The sequence below is a fragment of the Enoplosus armatus genome, chromosome 17, assembly GCF_043641665.1.
Source record: "Enoplosus armatus isolate fEnoArm2 chromosome 17, fEnoArm2.hap1, whole genome shotgun sequence".
In the NCBI taxonomy this organism is placed as follows: Eukaryota; Metazoa; Chordata; class Actinopteri; order Centrarchiformes; family Enoplosidae; genus Enoplosus; species Enoplosus armatus.
The window spans coordinates 5983956-6005815 of record NC_092196.1 but is presented as its reverse complement, the minus strand read 5'-3'; the positions used below and the strand labels follow the sequence as shown (position 1 = coordinate 6005815).

At 42.7% G+C, this 21860-nt stretch overlaps 3 protein-coding genes across 3 annotated transcripts; 2 read left to right on the top strand and 1 right to left on the bottom strand.

Moving 5' to 3' along the window:
- Positions 1-1018: 1018 nt before the first annotated feature.
- LOC139300830 (MICAL-like protein 1) lies at positions 1019-7313 on the top strand. The gene is made up of 15 exons (XM_070924029.1): positions 1019-1161; positions 1705-1753; positions 1974-2115; positions 2500-2582; positions 2693-2835; positions 3113-3699; positions 3862-3907; positions 4275-4755; positions 4990-5112; positions 5476-5602; positions 5729-5819; positions 5974-6047; positions 6462-6576; positions 6667-6713; positions 6945-7313. Exons 1-15 carry the CDS (start codon positions 1019-1021, stop codon positions 7061-7063), a joined length of 2370 nt encoding a protein of 789 aa, XP_070780130.1. The 3' UTR covers positions 7064-7313.
- An 800-nt stretch (positions 7314-8113) lies between these two features.
- polr2f (RNA polymerase II, I and III subunit F) lies at positions 8114-10113 on the top strand. Its single transcript, XM_070923411.1, has 5 exons — positions 8114-8245; positions 8428-8497; positions 8676-8806; positions 9393-9464; positions 9627-10113. Exons 1-5 carry the CDS (start codon positions 8226-8228, stop codon positions 9715-9717), a joined length of 384 nt encoding a protein of 127 aa, XP_070779512.1. The 5' UTR covers positions 8114-8225; the 3' UTR covers positions 9718-10113.
- Positions 10114-15553: 5440 nt separating this feature from the next.
- sox10 (SRY-box transcription factor 10) lies at positions 15554-18891 on the bottom strand. Its single transcript, XM_070923461.1, has 3 exons — positions 18467-18891; positions 16503-16771; positions 15554-16347 (listed from the first exon to the last, which is right to left on the bottom strand). Exons 1-3 carry the CDS (start codon positions 18889-18891, stop codon positions 15554-15556), a joined length of 1488 nt encoding a protein of 495 aa, XP_070779562.1.
- Between the last annotated feature and the right edge of the window lie 2969 nt (positions 18892-21860).

The following is a 21860-nucleotide window of genomic DNA, read 5'->3' as shown; positions in this document are numbered from 1 at the left end:
TCAAAGCAGACGATTTGGTTGGTTCATATATCTATGAAGAAAATTAAATTAGAGACCAAGTATACTTACTCTAGTTGTATTAATAAACATGTGGCGTTTCGTCTCTTAGGTTTGTTTTACACGACTCGAAATCTTATTGCTGCTAATGTTTTATTTAACTTGTTTGACCGGAAGTTTAATAAAACGTTCTTGAAATGACAAGTGAATGTGTTGTCCAAACATTACAAATTAATTGTGTAGCCTAAAACTGAATATGCTCATATAAAATGTTTTTTTTTTTGTTGTTGTTGTTTTTTACATCAGGAGATCTGTTCATTGATTAAAAATGGCAAGAAGTGGGGGGAAGGATTGAAATGGGCACATGGTCTGTTTTAATAAAGCTGTAGTGCATCTAAGTTGTGATATGAAATCATATATTTGTCTGTCAGGCAGTAAAGAGAAGAAAGTCTGTCAAGTCTGCAATTAGCTTGTAATCAGAAACCTTCCCTTCCTACTTATAGAGAAGCAGCAGCTCTGTGTCTCCCTCTAGCGGCAGCTATTGTGCATCTCACTGAATGTGCACCACAACAAGGAGGACTTCGGCACGTAACGGGATTTTATTTAAATGTACACCCCTGCTATCAAATCGACCATGGGTCATCGGAGCGCAGCAGATGTTTGGATGATAGTTCACCACATTCAGAAGCTCTTTGGTGGTTTGTAGCGAAATGTTACATTGTGTTGTCGCGAGTGAGACTTAAGTTGTGGTTGGAAACACAGAAACAATGTAGAAACAGCGGTACATGCGGAGACAGCTTCGTTTTTATTTGACAAAGCAACATAACGGGGGAGGTGTGACTTCCTTCCTACTGCTTCACCAACTCGACACACACGTCTGGCCGCAGGTATTCTGCGAAAAAGTTGTTGCAAGTGTTGTTGATTCTCGTTTCCTGTTTCCTCCACAAAGCACAACCGGCCCAGCTTTATTTGATCCTGTCTAACTCATGAAGTGCCATGTTCACCAAGCTCACGTGTAGAAATGGCAACTCCAAAGGCTTTACGAGAGTGGTGCCGCGTCACATGCGCCTCTTACCCCAATGTGGAAATAAAGAACATGTCAACCTCATTCAGAGATGGACTCGCATTTTGTGCCATCATCCACAAACACCGGCCTGACTTGATGTAAGTAAACCAGTAGTCTCACAGAGCTGTGCAAACTCATGCTCAGCCAGATGGGTAAAGACAGTGAACTGCATAATTTCCGTTGTGGCCCTGGTCTAAGCTGCAGGTGCGCTGCATGATGAGGACATATCTAACATTGTAAACACATTGTTTGTCTGGTTTTGGGGGTCCTGTCCTGAGATTTAATTGTCTTTGTGACAATTCTCCAGACTGACTAACGTGTTGTCTAATCCGGAGCCGGGCAGGACCTGCACACTGTGACCAGGACTAATCTGCCCTCCTGTGCTTAATCTCTCTCTGTCTCTCTGCTTAACCTGTTCTTGGCCAGTTTGATGGAGTTTATTTGGTTTGTTTGCTCCTTTTACATGCAGCGCTTGAACTGGAATCATCTCATTTGATCTCTGATCTTGAAATGAATTTTGCTTGTGCAATTTATGTCTGTGGTCAACAGTCATTCTCCAATAGGCAACTGTTTTGTTTGTGATTTTGTCTTTTCATCATCATCAGTTAATCAATCTCTCCATTTTCCTCAACTTGCTCCAGAGATTTCAGCTCCCTCTCCAAAGATAATATTTATCAAAATAACAAACTGGTGAGTCATTTCCATCTATGTTTGCACACAAACCACAATTAAATGCAAGCATGTATCTCTCAACTCTGCATTTGGGGTTTATTTACCATTATTAACTCATAAGACTGTAAAAAAAAAAAAAAAAAAAATCAACAAACAATCTTCTGGGTAAATTGTATTTTTAACTCCCTATTTACAGTCGTCTACCTTCTTTCTGTGTTTATCGTTTCTTGGTCTGTAGGCATTTGAGATTGCAGAGACGAAGCTGGGCATCCCTGCGTTGCTGGACCCAAACGACATGGTTTCCACCAAGGTGCCTGATTGTTTGAGTGTCATCACCTACCTTTCCCAGTACTACTACTTTTTCAACAGGAAGTCTTATGGTGGGTTGAGTATAATCTCTCTTTTATGTTTTAGAGCTCTTTATCAGATGCTTTTATTCACAATTACTTGCGGCAATTCATCGAGGTACATGACTGTCGAAGGACACTAACAGGTCCCTAGGATTATATCTGTGATGATTTGGGCTCTTTACAAGATTTCATGCCCCTCGAGGAGTCAGCTTTAAGTGGCATCTCTCTTTTTTCGCCTGCTGTATTACCAGTGTTTTGGGTGCACTTCTATCCTGTTCACTGTTCACATCATGTGAATTAAATCTTCAGACAGCCCACACTCCTCCTCTACTCAAAGCAAGACACACATTTTCATTCTAAAGGTCTCGTTTGCCAAACTGTCTGCCATTTGCATATCTTCTCTTGACTTTGCAGCTGGTCTTGCCTGTTTGAGGTCATCACAAGTCACTGTCTTAAACAATCTCACAAAGAGTAATGATGGTCTAAAGCCCTGGAAGGTAATTGCTCACAGTCATTTTAACGCACATGCACACTTGTTTTCTCATGCTTTTGTCATCTCAGCTGCTGGGTTAACAGTCTTGGCTGCTGGTTTCTCTTCTCTGTTTAGAACTCGACTGATCTCGAAACCAGCAGAGAAGATCGTTTGTCCAATTCAAAGCCACGAGCGGTGTGTCACTTGTGTTTTAAGCCTGTCCACCTCATACAGAGACATTTGATTGACGGAAAGGTCTACCATCGCAGGTGTTTCAGGTAACGGCACAGTTCACAAGATAACAGCTGCTTCTCTTAGGGTCCAGATTTATCCAGACTGTGTGTAGATCTGGTTGAGGCAGACTGCAGTTCACACATAAGAATGCGTTTCAAATGTGTTTCAAGTGACCACTGTGATCACATTTGACATTCCTACTCACACATGATTATATGGTCATAGCCAAAGCAATCTAGGTTGAGAAGACATGTTTTTCAGTTCAGTTATGGCGTTTCCTTTTTTTCTGTCAATATCTGTTAAGGACATGTTGTCTTTCAGGTGCAAAGTGTGCCACAGCACTCTATTACCGGGGTCTTACACACAGGGAAGTGATGCTGGCTCCTTGATCTGCACTCACCATAGAACAGACAGTAAAAGTGTCGACCTCAATCAGCAAATTGGATCTACTGAGAATCGGCCCAAATGTAAGTTTCAGGCAGGTTATTTTTCTCTGGGTGGATTGGCTATCTCCAGTGTCCCTCATTATACTAAGAAAACAGAGTCACAGGACAGACTGGTTTGTAAAACACCAGAGACGGAGGGGAACGAACGGCAGGAGAGGAGCAGAGACTACACTGTTGGAGTGCAGAGCAGAGTAAAGAAGCCAGCGCCTCCTCATCTCCCCCCTCCCAGTGTTGAAGACAGGACCGTTGAAGGAGCTGGAAAAGCTGGACCGGAACCCATTCTGTCATACAGCAAGATACAACAGGACGCGACAAAGACCCAAGAGCCCCCTAAGCTGTCTTCACCCTGTGAAGACCGAGTGACAGAAGGAAGAAGTCGGCCGGTTCCAGCACCCAGGAGAATGTTAGACTCCTCTGTAGTCCCTGTCCCTGCACCCAGAACCAAAACCTCCCAGACTGCAGGTAAATAGGCACTTTATTATTTTAATGTAGCGGCTCAGTTTTTGTTTTATTACTCTCTGTATGTACAGTATGTATGTTGATGGCAAGTCCATGACCATCTCTTGTCTGTCATGACTGAGTGAAGATGAATATGAATATTTGTTTTTCTGTTTCTCTGTGCAGACAATTCATCCAACCAAAATAAATGTTCACGCACTTCATCTCACACGTAAGTGTACAGAAAGAGTCTGTTCTCAGCTTGCCTTTGGCACAAACCTCAAGGTCCCGTATTTCTCTTCAATATGTTATATTTTCAAACTTTTCTTTTTCCAATGTTACCTCTCGAATTTACAGCTACGAATGTATTAAATATTGACAATAAACAGAATCCTATATGTAGAATTTCCGTGGTGAAAGGGTTAAAAAATCAAAATACAACAAATAACATATCATTTAAATGTTGACACAATCTTTAACAGGAGCTTTATAAAATAGTGTGATTTACCATGATGATAATAATAGTAAACAATGACTCAGAAGTTCTTCCTCACTTGTGGAGTCATCTCTTAAAGCACCTCTCGTCTTTCCCCTTGTAGCACCATCCCAACCAGCAGCCCTAAAGTGAAAACCAACCATCCATGGCTAGCCATCGTCCATCCCGGACCCTGGACACAGCTGCCTCCGGCTCCAGCTCCAGTTCCCACTCCTCGATCCAAATCTGTCTCTAACCTGCGGAGGTCTTGGTACAGACCCAGAGTGCCTCCTCCCAATCCATTTGCAGAGGATGTGGATGAGGACACCCAGGAAGAGGGCACTAAAACTGAGCCTGCAGACCAAACTAAGCGCTCAGTGGCAGCTATCCATTCGGGGAACGATGGCAATCTGACAGATAAATCAGGGGCATTTACTGCGGTTTGTTCAAGTGACGCAGCAGCAGGGCCGCATGCCACTTTAGATGAAGCACAGAGTCACCCTTTACCCAGGAGTCTTTCTGTGCCAGCTATCAGTGCCACATTTGCCCAATGTGAGGTGACGGAGGCAAATGAATCTGATCAGGTCACGTCATGTAAAAATAAGGTATGAATAAAGATAATGGCTAACTATTAAAAATGAAATCTAATATGAACGTTTTCTTCTGCAGTCACAGACTCATAAGCACAATGCTTGATTAGTCCGAAAAGGCTGTTTTTATGGAACGCTAAGGCTACGTTAACATATCACATCAGGCTAAACAATATCTGTTTAACTCGACAAGACAGTCATATATTGTATAAACTTCCCGATAATTTTCCATTTTCTTTCCATTTTTAGCTGGCATGCAAAGAGAATCCTTTTGATCGAAAGCCTACAATGCCCATATCAAAGACCTTCCAGTCCCTCCCATCTACACGGACCCCTGCCCCTGGACATGGCTTCCCACTTATCAAGAGGAAGGTACAATAGCTGGATGTACAACTCAAAGGGCGACTAACAATAAAAATAACTCAGTAAATGTTTACACTGATTGATAGGTGTGTTGTTCTAAATACACATTGCTGCCCATAAAGCAAAAATCTGAACGACTTTTAGGTTTGCCTCCATGTCATAAACGTTACCCATAATGGAAAGATTTGATGCATTATTGAATTGATACGTTTTAAATGCAGGAATTATTTCAGCCCTCATCACAAGGTTCAGTCATCAGGGATTACATGTAAATTGTTCTGGTGCGAATTCATACTTGGGTTTGCAGAAATGCTGCGTAGCATTTTTGGAGTGAGATATTACTGCGTTTTTGTCTTATATGTTGCTCGACAGGTGCAGACAGACCAGAGTGTTTCCACAGAAGACCTGCAGGTGGAGACGAGAGAACTGGATAAACATCTGGAGGCGCTGGAACAAAGAGGAGTCGAACTGGAGAGGAATCTGAGAGACTGCAAGAATGGTTCACCAAATTGTTCCTACTGGTTCTAGACAAAATCACTGTTGCACAATGCAGTGTGCGTAAATACTAACTGTGTAATAGGGGTGTTTATGTGTCTGTTTCAGTGGCCTCTCCTTTTTATTTCAGATAAAGAGGAGGAGCAAATGCTAATGGAGTGGTTCTCTCTTATCCATGAGAGACATGTTCTGGTGTGCAGAGATACCGAACTGGTTTATCTGTAAGTAGATCAGACCAGGACATTGATTTGATTGACATTGCTCTGTATGTGCAAGTATTTTTCATTTCCACTGCAGTTTAAAAAGGTTTCGTGAGTGTTGTGATGGGAGGTTTCTTTAATTTTTAAACACATTTTGGGTTGTGCCTTTTCACAGGACAAAGCAGCAGAAGTTTGAGGAGAGACAGGCAGATGTGGAGTACGAGCTCAGGTGTCTACTTAATAAACCAGGTCAGTGTGTTACTGTGTGCATCACTTTTGTCACTTTTTGCAGCTTACGAATCTGACAAGGGTTAGGGTTACATTAAGGTTACATTTCTAGTTTCACCCCTAAAACATACCACTTTTCTGTTGTGGGCACTGAAGAGCCTCACAATTAAAATCACAAATACTATATATGATATTCTTATGGAAAGCTACAAACCGTAACCCTAAGCTCTTAACAGAAGACGCAGAGATAAATCTAGTTCTGTGAGTTTTGCTTTCTGACCTGAGACTGCCTTTATATATAAGGGAACAACAAATATCAGAAAGTTCACACGGCCCAGTTTCCTGAATGTGGTGAATGTGATGATGCAATACAAAAGGAGTGATGTGAGGTGCTTTGTTACGTTAAATGTTGCTCACTGTCGTCTTCACCTTCAGAGAGTGACTGGAGTCAGGAGGATCGAGGTCGAGAGCAGCAGCTGATGGAGGAGCTGGTCGCCATCATCGAACAGAGGAATCAGATCGTCAGCAGCTTGGATCAGGACAGGCAGAGGTGCACAGAAAAAAACAATACATGGTGCTTTCACATTCATAGATTTGAAAGTATAAATGAGTATGAATGCAACTTTGTTTTTCTGATTAGGGAAAGAGAAGAAGATATGGTTTTGGAAGCCATGACGAAAAACAAAGGTGAGAAAATTACTTTTTATATCAAAAAGTCCCACTTAAATGAGCCTTTTACATACTGTTGTGTCTTCTCCTCTCATGTCTAACTCTCCTCTCTGCTTTTGAAGAAGGCAGAGCAAATTTAGCCTTGGATTCTCTGAAACACATTAATGCTCTATAAAACACTCGAGCTTGCTTATAAAAAACATTTGAAAATGGTGACCCATGTTTTACTGCACATAACTCTCTCCTCAGAGTTCCAGAAGGAAGGACTCAAAGAGCTAAAGAAGTCAAAAGGAAAGTTCAAGCCCACAAAGGTTTTTAAAATGCTGAACCACAAAGCAGAGAGCACCAAAAACCCCATGGAGAAATAGAGCTGAAATACTATCATGACTGCAGAAACTCTCATAGACTACAAACCCATTTATACTTTGAGGTGATAAAGATGACGAAAGTATCTGTTGTAATAGTAATTTTATGTCGAAGAGCAGCTCGGTAGAATAGACTAAATGGATGAATCATTTTTTCAGTACAAATGATTGTGTTATCAATGTGCGTTTTCTCTTCCATGTTTCATTACTTGCCCTATCTCAATCAATATTCATGTTTTTTTTTTTATTGTATTACATGCTTGTATTAGTTGAAGTATGCAATAAATATTTATTTGGGAAAGTTTTATGTCTTGTCTATGGAGAAGAATTGTATATTTTATGACGAAACAACTTTTATTTCAAGCTGTTTTTCTTCTTCTAGATGTTATTTCCATTATTAGTTTCATTGGTTTTGCTTGAATATTATGGTTTTAAGTTAGAAACAGAGCTCGGAAGCTGAACAAATGATGCAATAGCTTTATACTGGCTGTAACCTGTAACCTCCCTTTATGTGGAATTGTCATCCATGATTTGTGCCTCTGAGTCATTGCATTTCAGAGAGTTTATTCAATTTGCAAATACTGCAGCCTACTTTTGGAATCAAAGTTGAGGAATTTTCTGCACTGAACCTGCTCTTCAGGGATTCCTGGTTTGTTTTTGACTGAAATGCTGTCAGTCTTATCGTCAATATACACTAAAAGCATGAAATGTATCAGCTATACTTGAAAAACTGAGGGCTCTGTTCTAACATGTTCTAACAGTTTAAAGTTATGGAGAAATGACCAACACATTTCTGATGGTTTAAAAAGTGTGTCCCTATTTAGCAGGTGTGCCTAGACGCTTCCCACTAATTCATCCCACAGACAAATGAAACAGACAAATAAAATTTGAACCGTACCACAATTGTTTTATTGCCGTGACCCCCGAAGGGTCTCACGCTGTGAGAGCAGAATCCTATTTTCAATGTCTGTTTTTTTTTAGGAAACTGCGGAACAAGCGGAACGAAAAACAAGCGTTCCCCTTGAGCATCCGGAATATTTTCCAACGAACCAAGCCACCGGAAGTAGAAAGTTCTTAACGTTCATGTGGGTACATGTTGACAACAAAAAGTGTCTCTGAACATATTTAATAGCGAGGATTCACATATACGAGCTCAAAATATAACATGTCCGACAACGAAGATAAGTAAGTAACGGCACACAGATTTAACATGATATATGCAGCTGCGTATTTACCATAACACAACGCGGCTAACGCCAACGAGTTAGCTCACTAACCTTTAGCCAGTTAGCCATCTGAACGGTCTATTATAAAATGATTCTGGGTCTGTGGTCTTTGTGATAACTGTTTTGACGTCAAATTTGTAGCTTCGACGACGGAGACTTTGATGATGCCGAGGAGGATGAGGGATTAGATGACCTGGAAAACGCGGAAGATGTAAGTTCGCCATTTAATTGTTATATATTGACTTTTCTAACTGCATAAATCAGACATTTACCATGTGTGTAGCTTATCAAGCCCTTTGCCGTTTAATGGTATTTGTTTTTGGTCTCTCTGTGATGATGTCATTTGGCCCATATCCAATGAGTCTAACCCTTTTTGCTGTGGTGAGCAGGAGGACCAGGAGAACGTGCAGATCCTGCCTGCAGGGGAGGGCCAGCAGGCCAACCAGAAGAGGATCACAACACCGTATATGACCAAGTACGAGAGAGCCAGAGTGCTGGGCACACGGGCTCTCCAGATAGCGTGAGTGTTTGCATATATGTCGACTTACAGTCTGCGTCCTGGTGGTGTGACCACAATGTCCGGGTTTCGGATCAGGCCTCTGACCTTTGTCAACACACTTCTTTTATGCTCTTGCCGTCTGTGATGTACTGTGTGATGACAGAAACATGAATTGTTAATGGTTTGGTCATCATATTCACTTACTGTTACTATTTCTCAAAAATGTCTCGTGCATGTATTTCTTCTGAGTTGAGTCATGTCATGAGTGCAGATTGCAAGGAAAGAATGGAAACAATGAGCCCTCTGTTAGATGACCAGTACATGTAGAACAACCAGATTCAAATAGAATTCAACATCAATCTATCAAACTTTATTTGATTTGATTATTTATATTCCAGCAGTCTTGACAGTGACTTTTGTCTTTTGTAGGAGCTAGGTGAGGATTGAGCGCATGATTTGTTTGAGTGGCACTAGTCAATACCTTTTTAATGCATCGTTACCAAGCCCTAAATGTATAGTAGGAAGATTAGTTAGACTCTGTCACGTGCATATTGACTGTAATTCAGCATTTACTGGACCTGTCTATCTGCTGACTTGTTTCCAACAGGATGTGTGCTCCAGTCATGGTGGAGCTGGAGGGAGAAACAGACCCCTTGCAAATAGCTATGAAAGAGCTTAAGTAAGTGATAATTGTTTAGTTTTAATGATCAGTAATGCTTTATAAAATTATATCACGACTGCATCTTTAGTTTCTTTCTGAGTAAGTCAATACTCAGTGTGATGTGAGTTTCTCTGTACTTCCCAGTGTCTTACCATGACTTTTGTTTGTCATCTCCAACAGGAGCAGAAAGATCCCCATCATCATCCGCAGGTACCTTCCTGATGGGAGTTATGAAGACTGGGGCTGTGACGAGCTCATCATCACTGATTAAACAGCTTATCCACTCTGCACACGGATGCAATTGTCACCCACCTGCTCATACCTCGATTTGATCCACAAACATCCATCACATCAGGTGACTCTGTGAGTCTATGAAATATGAATACATGAAATGTACAGACTCATTCAAATCAAGACAGCGTGTTGCTTGCAGGTGGATAATACTGTGTTGTGACTTCTTCTTCTCAGTCTCATTGTGTGGTTGCATGCCACACAACACAAGGTAAATTCAAATCTCAAATCTTTTTTGTTTGAACAGCTGCATTATAACTTCGAGCCACAAGGGGGAAATGTAACTTAAGTCAAACATTTACTTTGTTTTACAAAATAATCCTGTGTTGTTGTTGTTATTATTATTATTCCATTTGTATTGAAGGAGAGAGGTGATTGGTGTAAAATAACTGTTTTATTGTTAATAAACTCTTTTGTAGAAATGACTATGACTCATTCTTAACACTCATAATAACAGTGTGAACAGTCAAGAGATATTTGTAATTAGTTTGAAGTTATACTCTGGGTTAATATGCGTGTCACTGGGATGTAATAGTATAATTATGCAATAAGTTACTTATACCTGAGAAAGTGGGATGCCAGGTAAAGTAAATTAATTGCAAGAGTTTTACTTAGTTGCCTTGAACCTACAGTATGTCATGTTGCTAAATCATATTTCAGGCTTATAAGCAATTAAGTAATTCTTCCATGGGGAAAAGTAAACTTTCTACAGCACTATGCAACAACCTGTGGTGAATAGCAGTTCTGAACTCACAGTGTCCAGTATTTGAATGAAGGTGCTGATACAGCTTTGGTTTTAGTAGTACTGACTAAATATCCTATTTAAGAGCCTACATATGTCCACTTTTCCATGTGGCTGATGCAGCTTTCTTTTGTGTGGCAAAAGTTGTCATGAATATTAGACTGCCACATGAAATTATTTCCCAGTGTTCCCAACTGAAGATTGTGTAACGCACAGACACAATGTCAGCTACACAAGTAACTCCTATCATGTTGAATATCAGTTAGCAATATGTGACTGCTTGAAAATCACCATTTTTATAGGTGGGATTTCTTGAAAAAAATGATGAAAAAAAATGATTTCGGGTACAATGCACAATGATGTTATAAGCCCCCTTGCTTATAGGTCCCAAATCAATCCACACTGCTTCAAAAATCAAGTTGAATACTCACCTCTGACAGTTTCAACAAAAGATTATCTTTATGAGGATTATCAAACATGTAAAAGTGTTGAAAAGTGTTTTTTGTTATTTCTCCGCCCAGTCTCGTCTGGCTTAATGTTCAGGAGCTGTTCTAAAGAGATGAAGCAGGTTTTCTCCCGCAGCTGATGGAGTGTGTTGTAACCGTTACGATGCTCTGTGTGTCTCCTCCTCTTCCCCCATACAAACACATACGCACACGCACAAAGCAGCCTAACAGTCACTGTATTGTTGAGTGAAAGTGGGTTGTTGCCCAATGAGAAAGAGGGCCAGTGCATGCTGGAAGATAGAGGGGCTGAAAGTTGGTGAGAATGAGAGGATTAACAGCTTTGTTGTAGAAAAAGCTGTATGATGATACCCCCGCCTCTGGTAGATGGATGGGTGGATAATATGTTCAGCGAGCGCGTATATACAATATGAATCACGTGTATATATCCTACCAGATATAAATGCAGCTGGGGAACAAAACAGCCAAGATATAAACTGATGAAGTAGTGTGTTTTCCCGTGGTGAACTTACAGCCAAGAGGTTGTATTCTCATGTATCTCCTAACATTTAAACGGCCATTTTGTACTGGTCTCTAGATTTGTGTGTAGCCACAGTCATGTTATTAATTTCTGGGGAAAAAACGGCTTTATCTGTGACTCTTTTGATTGAGACAGCGCCTCAGGGTGACGCTGCACTCCTTCCATGTGACACTCACCAGCACCAACCACAGTGAGGCCAGGATCGGGCCGTCTTCAAACCATCCGAGGGCACGACTAAGATGGTCTGGCTTGTTCTCTTGCGCATTACTCTCTACCTTCTGCTTCATTTGCTTGTCTTCTTATCTCATCTGTCGTTATTTATTTCTCTGTTTTCCGTCTCTCTATCGAGACGTCCCACACGTTATGTCTTTCTTTGTGGTTCTCTTATCTCTTTCCTTTTTTTTAGATTTATTCACCTTCTTGTGTTCACCCAGTTTTGGCGATGACAGTGATCATCATACAACTATATTACTGGAGTCTGACTGGAATCTTTCACCTCTTGTGCTCTGACAACTCCCCATTAACCCTGTGATTACATGGCACCTGAACTAAACAGTGTATCATTCATAGCATTTGTTTACTGGATTTGTAGATTGGATTATTGGATCAAGGGATGACAAATTATGTGAATTCAGACAGTGTCTTACTTTGATTTGTCAGATCAGTGTCTTGTGTTACATTTGAGCTCGGAACCATCTAATTGTGTGTGTGACTATAAGTTCACCAACTGGGCCACATAAGAGTAAGTTATGTGTGTTATAACAAACACAATCCTTCCACCTAACAAACAGTGCTTATGATGCTGCACCATATGGTGGCAGAGTGAGCTGGTGGCTTCACCCACTGTCTGGGAAGGTCACATATCAGCAGCACATGTCACTCCTACCTGTTCCTGGGTCTACTGCTCCTGGCTGACATCTGCTTTGGCAGTCTGGTGCTCATAATTCACTGAAACAGATGAATAACTACCTACGTCTTCTTCATAGTTAACTCTCTTAACTTTTGGAATGTTTTAATCCCATTACTGCTTCAACCTGAAAAGAGAGGGTTTTTTCAGCGGATGGGGTGAGTGTGGGGGATGAGAGGAGGAGGGTGGGTAGCGGGGGTAGCAGGGTCTGTGTGCAGAGAGAGTATGAGAGTCCCTTTGTATCCTGGTGAAGCTACAGGCCAGGCAGTTATGGGTAAGGCTCCCTCATTGCCCTGTTTCCCCCCTCCCCTAGCTCCCCTTCAATGGCCCTCTTTGTCTTTCCAAAGTATCACACAGCCGATTAAAGAGAGGGAATTAGGAGTCAGGCTTAACCCGCAAAACACACACACACACACACACACGTATGCACACCATAACAAACTTGAAATATGCATATAGGCATGCATAACCAATCATACCCCCATCTGGGGCTTGATTAGTTCAAGTTCAAGGAAACTTTCAGTTGCAGTAATCGGCTACAAGCTACAGTACATGAACGTGGATCTGATGGCACTTCTGCTACTGTTGTAATGTAACACATCATCCCCACAGTCTTGTATACTGCACGCACACACAAGGCACCATCACTCCTGTTCAGCTTACCTCTGCTAATGGTCGGTTGTAGATTGCTGTGGCTGTGAGCTGACTCCCAGCTAAAGTGAATTATCCATTAGCTGAACAGATTATGCAGAGAATGTGAGCACTGGTCGAGTCATGATGCCATGAAGATGTGCTATTGCTGATGAGGTTATGTATGGGGGACAATTTGTCGTTTCATTTTTTATTTTACCCCTCTGCAGTTATTATTCAGACTGAGATGTATTTATTATTATTACCATTATTCCATTGTAACAGTGTTTCAAGAGGCGGACTTGTCTTCAAGCAGAAATAATAGAGCTTTATTTCAAGTAAGAGTAAAAGATCATTAGTTATCATCACATGTTTAGGCCTCCGCTCCTGCTGATATTTAGAAGTTGTGTTGCTGTGCTGTATTGGCAACAGTTACGCAAGAATGGAAAATATGAAATACTAAAATGGCAGCAACAGTTTTCTTCATAATGGAGAGAAATAACAGCGCACACAAACATAAAACAAATATAAATAAGAAATGTATACAGATATTTCACACATAGCAACAAGGATGTAGAATGAACTGCTTCTTATGCTGGAGGTAAATGGTTAAATAAAAATGGGCTTTAAGCTTCAGTGAATTAAAACAAGCGGTGCTGCATGCATATGGTTCAGAACTGTGTCCAGTAGTGATAAGGAATATTTGAGTAATATACATAGAAATGAAGCAATTTGTTTTCTTTCATTTTCCCAGATGGAGAAGAAGATAACTCAAAATACACTTCTGTTTAGGAGATGCGGAAACACAGTGGACCATAAAGACCAAAGAGAGATACGAAATGAGGAAGAGACAACATGAAACAGATAAACTAATAGTCAAAAGATTAGGAAAAACACAAACATGATTGAACATAAAATACAGGTTGTTACTTCTCTGTTTCACATGTGAGTAGCAGGTATTATTAAGGACAAGGCACATTTTCTATATATATACTTAATATTAGGCTGTGTTAAAACTTATCTCCTGGAAGCTTTACTCACTCAATCTCTGGCAACTGTTTCTCAGTGTTGGCATCTCCTACGTTGAAACTGTCCCAGAAATGCTCTTTATATATATATGTTCTATATACACCTTTTGAATGACACACAAACGTAGAGAAAAGGCAGTGGTGGGGACTTTCAGTGGAGATAATAATGGCAAAAAGCACTCGACAGTATTAATACAGGCAATTGTTAAAACAGTGAAAAAGCTTCTATCATGTATTCTATGCCATATCAATGAAAATGGATTATCCAAGTATAAATACAATTGTCTTTTATCACGAATATTCTTCATGAAAACGTCAAATACTAATGAAAATCATCAAACTCATCAGTGCCATTGTGAAAAAAAAGCAAAAGTAGCTTTTGACACCAATACGTTTTTAAGTCATTTACAATAAGTCACATAAGGTAGTTTTGAGTGTCACGTTGGGAGAAACGTCTGTAAAATCAGTTTCTTCTCGATAAGTTTTGGTCTCAAAACTTTGGTCGTTTTACAAATATCTCAAATGTGTATGCATCAATATACATACATTTGTCATTTCAAGTATATAGTATAAACTATCCTGATAATAGTCAGTTATGAAAATTGTTTTTTGACTAAATATACATTTCACTTAACAAAACCTCAACATGGTTATATGGCATTTTTCTTCCATGCACGTTCATTGTGTGTAGAAAAGGCATTTTAAGTGAACACAGCATAATCATTTGAATTAAATAGGGACACATGTGCCTCAGAAATCAACAGAATGTGATCAGTATTTGTTGGATTGATTTCCAAAAGCAATACAAAACCAACATCTGTTTGATGAAAAGGTCAGTCTTGCATGAGAAGTGAATGAGCCACAGCCAAATGGTTTGGCACTCCATTCTTCAGGTACAAAAAGAAAAACCCATTTCATATAGAATGAATTTGGCTCCATTTCAGTCACAACCTTCACAATACAGATCAAGGTCTTGCTAATTCTCAATGTGTACTTGGGTCCCTGTTGCTACTGACCCCTTGTGGTTTGTGGGAGGCGGGTGAAGACAATAATGTGCCTCCTCTAATACACATGGAGTCACCAAACTGACAGGAACATGATCCTTTACGACTTATGGACACTGCCAATTGTGTTGTTTCCAGGGCCAGAAGCATCTAACCTGGAACTGTCCCGTGGTGGTGGGTGTTTTTCCTCTGCACCACCAAAGTAATACATTCTCTGACTACTACACTGTGTACACTGTGTGCCCCAAATAATCAACCATGCTTCAAAAGCACCATGCGCCAAGCTCATCCTTGAGCTGTGACAGCATTTCTGCCTCTGGGCAAGAGCAGAACGGGGTTTCTCCCCTCCTGCCTCCCCAGCCGACTCCCCCGGTGCCTGCCCACTCCCCCCGACCCAGACCACTTTCACCGCTGATACCACCAACACTGCTGTTGTTGCTGCTGCTGCTGCTGCTGCTGCTGCTGCTTGGGTCTGACATGGGGGCTGAACCTGCACCAGTGCCCTCTGGTCTCGTTGTCTGTCATGGCCGCGACAGCGTTGTGTAGACGGGCTGGTCCCAGTGCGTGGGGCTGTGTGACTGCGGTACGTTGGCTGGGTCAGTGATGGCAGTGTACAGGGGCCTCTGGGAAGGCCCCATGTAAGAGAAGGCGGAGTACAACCCAGAGGCCTGGCTGGAGTGGGCATAGTATGACCCTGAGGCCTGGTGGTCAGCATATTCAGCAAACTGAGCCCTGGAGGCCAGTGAGGGGAAGGCAGAACTGTAGTGAGGAAGACTGAGGGGGGTATAGGTGACATGGGAACCTGCTGAAGCTGCCTCTGCAAAGTGACCCCCGGCACCTCCAGCCTCGCTCTTGATCTGGGCCTTGGAGGGATCTGAGCCCAGAGGGGAACCGTGATGTTGCTGCAGCTGCTGCTGCTGCTTGGAGAGCCAGGCTGCTGAGTGTCCACTGGCCACTGCCAGAGCTGAGGAGATGCCGTAGGTGTACGGAGAGGCTGGAGAAGCTGTTGCAGCTGCTCCTGCCCCAGCAATTTGCCCAACCCCAGGGTGCCCATTTGGGGGGAGGTACTGATCAAACTCATTGACATCAAAAGGCTCCATGTTGGCCATCACCTCGTGGCTAATCTCACCAATGTCCACATTACCAAAGTCGATGTGAGGTTTCCCAGATCCCGGAGCACCTAAGCTTCCCTCTGCTCCCATTGCACCACGGGAGCCCCCATTCCCAGCGCCCTCCCGCTTTCCATCCCCTGCCTTCCCAGACTGAGGCTCAGTCTTAGGAGTGGTGGGAGGTGTGGGAGGACTGTTACTTTGACCTGTAGAGACACAAGAAAACATGCAGTTACAGTAGTTTTCTTGGCAGACTCAAACAATCATCTAGCTGTGTGACACAATATCCAGTTGTATCCAGACTAATCTAACAGTGTGACAGGGATGGTATCAATGTAGTGGGAGGGAGCCCGCAGCCCACCTGCAGCATGAGGGTGGTGACCATCTGTCAGAGGGGACCGAGCTCCCCCACTGTGGACCACTTCCAGGTGGAGGCCCTTGTAGTGGGATTGGCTGTGGCTGACTTCACCCTCTGAATGACCGTCAGCCTCACTTCCTGACCCAGAACCAGGCTTTCCGTTCTTGCGGCGTCGTGGCTGGTATTTGTAGTCGGGATAGTCCTTCTTGTGCTGCTTCCTCAGCCTCTCTGCCTCCTCGATGAAGGGCCGCTTGTCACTCTCATTAAGAAGCCTTGGGTAAAAAGATAAGATGTTGGTAGATAGGTGCGTTTATGGTATGAAGAAGGGAAGAAAAGTCTCGGAACTCAATTAGAATTAGGCAACACTTGTTTTTTTCTGCAGTATGTAGTGATGATGCAAACACTGTGTAGAAATGTTGCTTTTCTTTTGCTATAGGGAAGTGGTAGTCATGGGAACATTTAGAGCCTGCGTTAACAGTAACATGAATACTAAAAAAAAAGCACATTAAAATGAATTCTTTGATGTCAAGAATCTGGGTTAATGGGCATAAAACAATATCAGCACACAGTACATGGGTCAAGATTATCTTTCACAGATAATGGTGACATGTTCTGCAACATACTTTCAAGTAATAAGTTTGATCCATTTTCAGTGCATATTACAACATTGTGCTTCATTCACTGCATCTGCACAGCTGCATCTAATGGCATGCCTGCCAGGGGCTTTTGACTGCTGGACAGTAATGAAATAATACAGGCATGCATCCTGTCTGCAAACATGAAACTGAGCTCCTTATTACTACTGCTGGCAGGAATGGCATGAGAACCCCCTGACCTTCCTCAGCCTCCCTGTTCATCGTGTTTCTGGGCCAATTAACCAATCATGCCTGAGCCCAAGGTCAAGTCTTCATCGAATTAATGTTCAATCCCCTCAAGGTTAATGAATTTAACCTTTCTGACCTTCTTTTCAGCAAGTAGTCAGTGTTCTGTGTGAGAAAATAGTTGGATGGTCTGACAGAACATAAAGTTAAGGAACTGCAGGGGTTCTGCGATCAAGACGCAACGATGTTGACAACTAGCTACTGGACACAGTAAAAGATTTTTAGAAGGCTAACCATAAAAACTCACTTTACTCTGGCTGACTCAGGAATATTAGCAATGTCAAACCACATAAATGTGTAAGAAGAGCAGGAGCAATTTGAAACATAAAATTCTAAATTTTGCAATACACTTAAATTTGAGGGATGGAAACCTTCATTTTAAATATGAGCTGGAAGGTTGTGAAAACAACTCAGGAGCCATTTACACATATACAGCATTACATTTCACGAACAGTGGCACAATGATGTCCTTGTTCATAAGAAGATAAAAACCATGACTTAAACCAAGTGGTTTTGGGGACTAAAACTAAAAAGATCCTATAGATGAAAAATAATAAAATAGAGGTGTCTGCATGTGCACAATAATCTACAGTTTTTCCCTGTGAGTCAACATCCTACACCACCCTTGTTTCTTAATACCAGCATCTATGTGAGTGTACCTGAAGTAAAACACAAAGAAGAGGGATGATTCAAAAAAACAGGACAATTAAGAAAAGAAATCTGTGTCCAGAATGAGAATAAGATCCGTTGATTGAGGTGATACTTATTTGCAAGTCAGACCTTAGAGAACTATGTTGTTGTTTTTTATTATTATTAGGGAAATATTCAGAACAACACGATTGCTTTACCCAGTTTATTCTTGAAACTCTCAGGCTTGACCATGACGCTGAGCTTAGTCCTATCCCAATCTGGAGCTAACCCCCCCCCCCCCCCCCCCCCCCACCACCTTAAAATGAAACCCTGACCCTTACTGTAGGCTATAGCAGTGATGTGTCAGCAAATGTGTGTTTTGAAAGCTGAAGAGTTATCCTGAACATTTGTTACACAACATGTTGCAACATGTTGCACATGAAGCGGCCTCCTCACCTCCAGAGCTTCCCCAGGGTCTTGCTGAGCTCCGCGTTGTGCAGGTGCGGGTGTTGGTCGGCCAGTTTCCTCCGCGCAGCCTGCGCCCACACCATGAAGGCGTTCATGGGCCTCTTCACGTGCGGCTTGTTCTTGCTTCCGGTGTTCACGCGCACGGGCATGGGCACGAGGGTCCAGTCGTAGCAGTTGAGCACCTGGCTCACGGCGTCACGGATTCCCGCGGGGAAGCGGTCGTCCTCATCGTCGGATTTGACGGACGAGCAGCCCGCCGCCGTGTCGTCCAGCTGCGGCTGCTGCTGCCCGTGCAGAGGCGAGTCCCCCCCGCCAGCCGCACCGGAGGAATGACCCGGTGACAGGGAGCGACTGTCGTCCGACATCCCGGGACTGAGCTCAACCTCCGATAAGCTTTGCTCCTCTCTGGACATCTTCCTACACACACGAGCCTCCAGGTGCGCAGAGGAGGCAAGGCCTGTTCCTAAATGCGCAGCTCTGCCTGTCGGGTCCTTGTTCCTGTTTGTCCCTACAGTGAAGCGCGGAGTGTTGGCTGACTGCTGTCTGATCTGTCCCTTTGGCCTCCTCTAAGTTATAATATAAACTGCCAGTCTGTCTCTACTCTCAGCCTCCGTTGCAAAACTCTGTGAGGGTTCCACATTAAAGTTCTTTCCATCCGTGTTGTTGGTATCATAGGCGGCTCAGTGCGCACCTTGGACCCCAGTTTACCTGCTAATGCACAGCTGTCTGCGCCAAACTCACCCGCTCTCACTTCCCTCCTGACTTCCCCTTCACTCTCTCCTCCGTTCGTCCCACGGTCGAAATCCAACAGCGAGGACCTGAAACAGCAGAGTGATGAGGAGCGTCACTTCAACAAGCAACAGAATCTGCAGCACCCGTAGGCCGCTGCAAGGCGCTGTTATCTGGTTCGTGTTTTTCTATGGGGGGGGGGGAAATTTGGGTTTGATTGCGCACAATTTATTTCTCTCCATCACAGTTATAAAATCTGAAAGGATGGCCCCACCCTTTTGTGGGCACTCTCCTGCCATGTCCCCACATTGTCTCCACCTTTCACTCCACTATCGGCAACACTCATACAGGTATGAGAAGTGCCTCAAGTGATTCCTTTAAATGTCGTGAGTATTGGAGACATTTTCAAGGAAGATCAGACTCATGGGACTCCGTATTCTTTAAAGTCTGCCTGAGAAACAAAGGCGAGCTAAAATAGCCTCACTGCTGCTCCTGGTGTCTAATCAACATTTATTCACAGAGACCTTAAGGAAGTTAATAATCGGCATCAAAGAGGTTTGCCATAATAGTACAGACTCTTCTAAGTGGAATGGAGTTTTTTTTTAATCCATAAAGTGGGTCTGCGTAAAGTTCAGTCATTTTCATATGGCCTGTGATACGTGGAAATATGTATATGCGTATTTGCATTTGCAGAGGTACAGCTCCTCAATATCGCAATGCCTCTCTGCAAGCCTGGACCCCCCCCCCCCCCCCCCCCCCCAAACAAGCTACTGTTTAAGGCCTTGCAGTTATTCCAAGCTCCCCGGAGAGAAAGTGTTGGAATGATATGAGGCCGCAGCAGTACAGACTTTGGATTTATACTCTGCACTTCTTGGATAAACACGGCCTGGCGCTGGAAATATAAACCCCCGTGTGCGTGCGTGTGAATTAGACCCAGTCTGTTTGTCAAACAGGGGCAGGTCTATCGGCGGGAGCAAAATGTGTCCTTGTTTTGTCCATTAAATCAACACCCTGCCTCGAACTTTACGTCCTAAATCAGCGAACTTCCTGTGAACCAGCAGCTCTCACAGCCCGCTGGTTTGTCTTCTACCTCGGTGTCGTATTGCAGGAAAATGAGTGATCTCGCTCACGTCTGGTGACATTATGAAACTGCTTGTCAGTTTAACAGTCTGTGTGTCCTTCTGCTGGTTAAGTGGGGGTAATATACACGCTTAACACTCAGGTTACCCCACCTTTAGATTTGAGGAAAAAAAAGGTTCACCTCTTTTCTAGCGTTTACCCTGATACTTAAGCGCATTTATGAAATACAGGCCTGTTCATTTTTACTTAACCTGCTCATATCTGATTGCGGAGTTAAATTACAGATTCTGTGTCGTTTGACCAGTTTTGAATCAACAGCAGAGTGGATGTCAGGAATCGTGTCCAGCAGAGGGGCACGTCAAGCTTCACCATCTGTCCCATTGATGACGACGTTCGCCCGCCACCTGGTCTGCGAGGCCGCTTCACGGACTGTCGTCGCGTCTCAAACGCGTCCCCGCTGCAGAGACACAATGCGTAAACACCGTGCGCCAGGCACCGAACGCCTCGTTGCGCACGTGTTGCCTGTTTTTGCGTGACTTATAATTAGATGAAAGAAAGGGAAGCGGCGATGATCGGGGTGATCATCTCCTTCCGTTACTGACCACATTAATCGCAAAGTATGTTATTTCTTCAGCGCCTCAAATTAGGAACAAACGAGCGAATAATGAAGTCAACACAGAGTGGTCTATCCACTGGGCATACCCATCAGGCTGTGTGTTATTTGATTTATTATCTGATTATGGAGAATATAGAAATTGCCTTCGACACAGAGTACGCTACATTTATTGTGCGTAATGAATTTGCGCTATGTGAACTCATTATCGCCGCTTGACTTGGCAGGTAAGTCGGCCTTCATTTGCTTCTTTGGAAACTTTTTTTTTTTTTTTTTTTTTTTCTATTCGTTTTTTTAGCTCATGTCATCTAGTCCACACAGCTCCAACACAACGGTGAATATAGGACAAACTAGCACAAGATGCGGTTACACCAAGCGAACTAGAATCTAATAAAATATATATATATATATATTTAGAATAATAATAAATAATATTTCGATTTTTTTCCATCTGCACCAAATTCCATGTCGAGGATAAGGCTACTTTGCCAATAATGTCCGTTTATAGACTCTTGCGACGTCTAAAAACGTCTCCCCTCTTTAATAAACTCCCCTCTAATTTCTTAGTATGACAAAGGCTCGCCGTCTCCCCAGTTAGTCGAACAGAAAAAGCGTGAATTTTAAATTCTGTGTCAAGAAAGACTGTCCAAACATATAAACATGAAACCCCCAAAAATCAGTTTTAAACAGGAGCACTTGTTGCACTGATACAATAACATCATTACAGGGTTCACCATGATAAGGATTATTGTGTTCATGGTCACCACCCCTGTCAGAACGCTTTGTACAACGCTGTTTGTTCTTCTGGAAATGCACTACTCTCAGATGCTTCTACACAGATACCCGTATGGCTGAAATGTCCCAAATGACATAATTCAAGTTTCACAACGAACAAATCGGTCATTTAGGACCAGGACAGAACCTCAGTCCTAGCCCGCGAACCCTGAAAGAGCTGTTCAT

Excerpts from the sequence above, each read along its gene's own strand:
- LOC139300830 (XM_070924029.1), top strand. The coding sequence starts at position 1,019 with ATGGCAACTCCAAAGGCTTTACGAGAGTGGTGCCGCGTCACATGCGCC. Across the intron at positions 4,756-4,989 it reads TCACGTCATGTAAAAATAAG|CTGGCATGCAAAGAGAATCC; the intron begins GTATGAATAAAG and ends TTCCATTTTTAG. Across the intron at positions 6,577-6,666 it reads TTGGATCAGGACAGGCAGAG|GGAAAGAGAAGAAGATATGG; the intron begins GTGCACAGAAAA and ends TTTTCTGATTAG.
- polr2f (XM_070923411.1), top strand. The coding sequence starts at position 8,226 with ATGTCCGACAACGAAGATAA. Across the intron at positions 8,498-8,675 it reads ACCTGGAAAACGCGGAAGAT|GAGGACCAGGAGAACGTGCA; the intron begins GTAAGTTCGCCA and ends TGTGGTGAGCAG. Across the intron at positions 8,807-9,392 it reads ACACGGGCTCTCCAGATAGC|GATGTGTGCTCCAGTCATGG; the intron begins GTGAGTGTTTGC and ends TGTTTCCAACAG.
- sox10 (XM_070923461.1), bottom strand. The coding sequence starts at position 18,891 with ATGTCCAGAGAGGAGCAAAGCTTATCGGAGGTTGAGCTCAGTCCCGGG. Across the intron at positions 16,772-18,466 it reads ACCCTGGGGAAGCTCTGGAG|GCTTCTTAATGAGAGTGACA; the intron begins GTGAGGAGGCCG and ends TTTTTACCCAAG. Across the intron at positions 16,348-16,502 it reads TCACCACCCTCATGCTGCAG|GTCAAAGTAACAGTCCTCCC; the intron begins GTGGGCTGCGGG and ends GTGTCTCTACAG.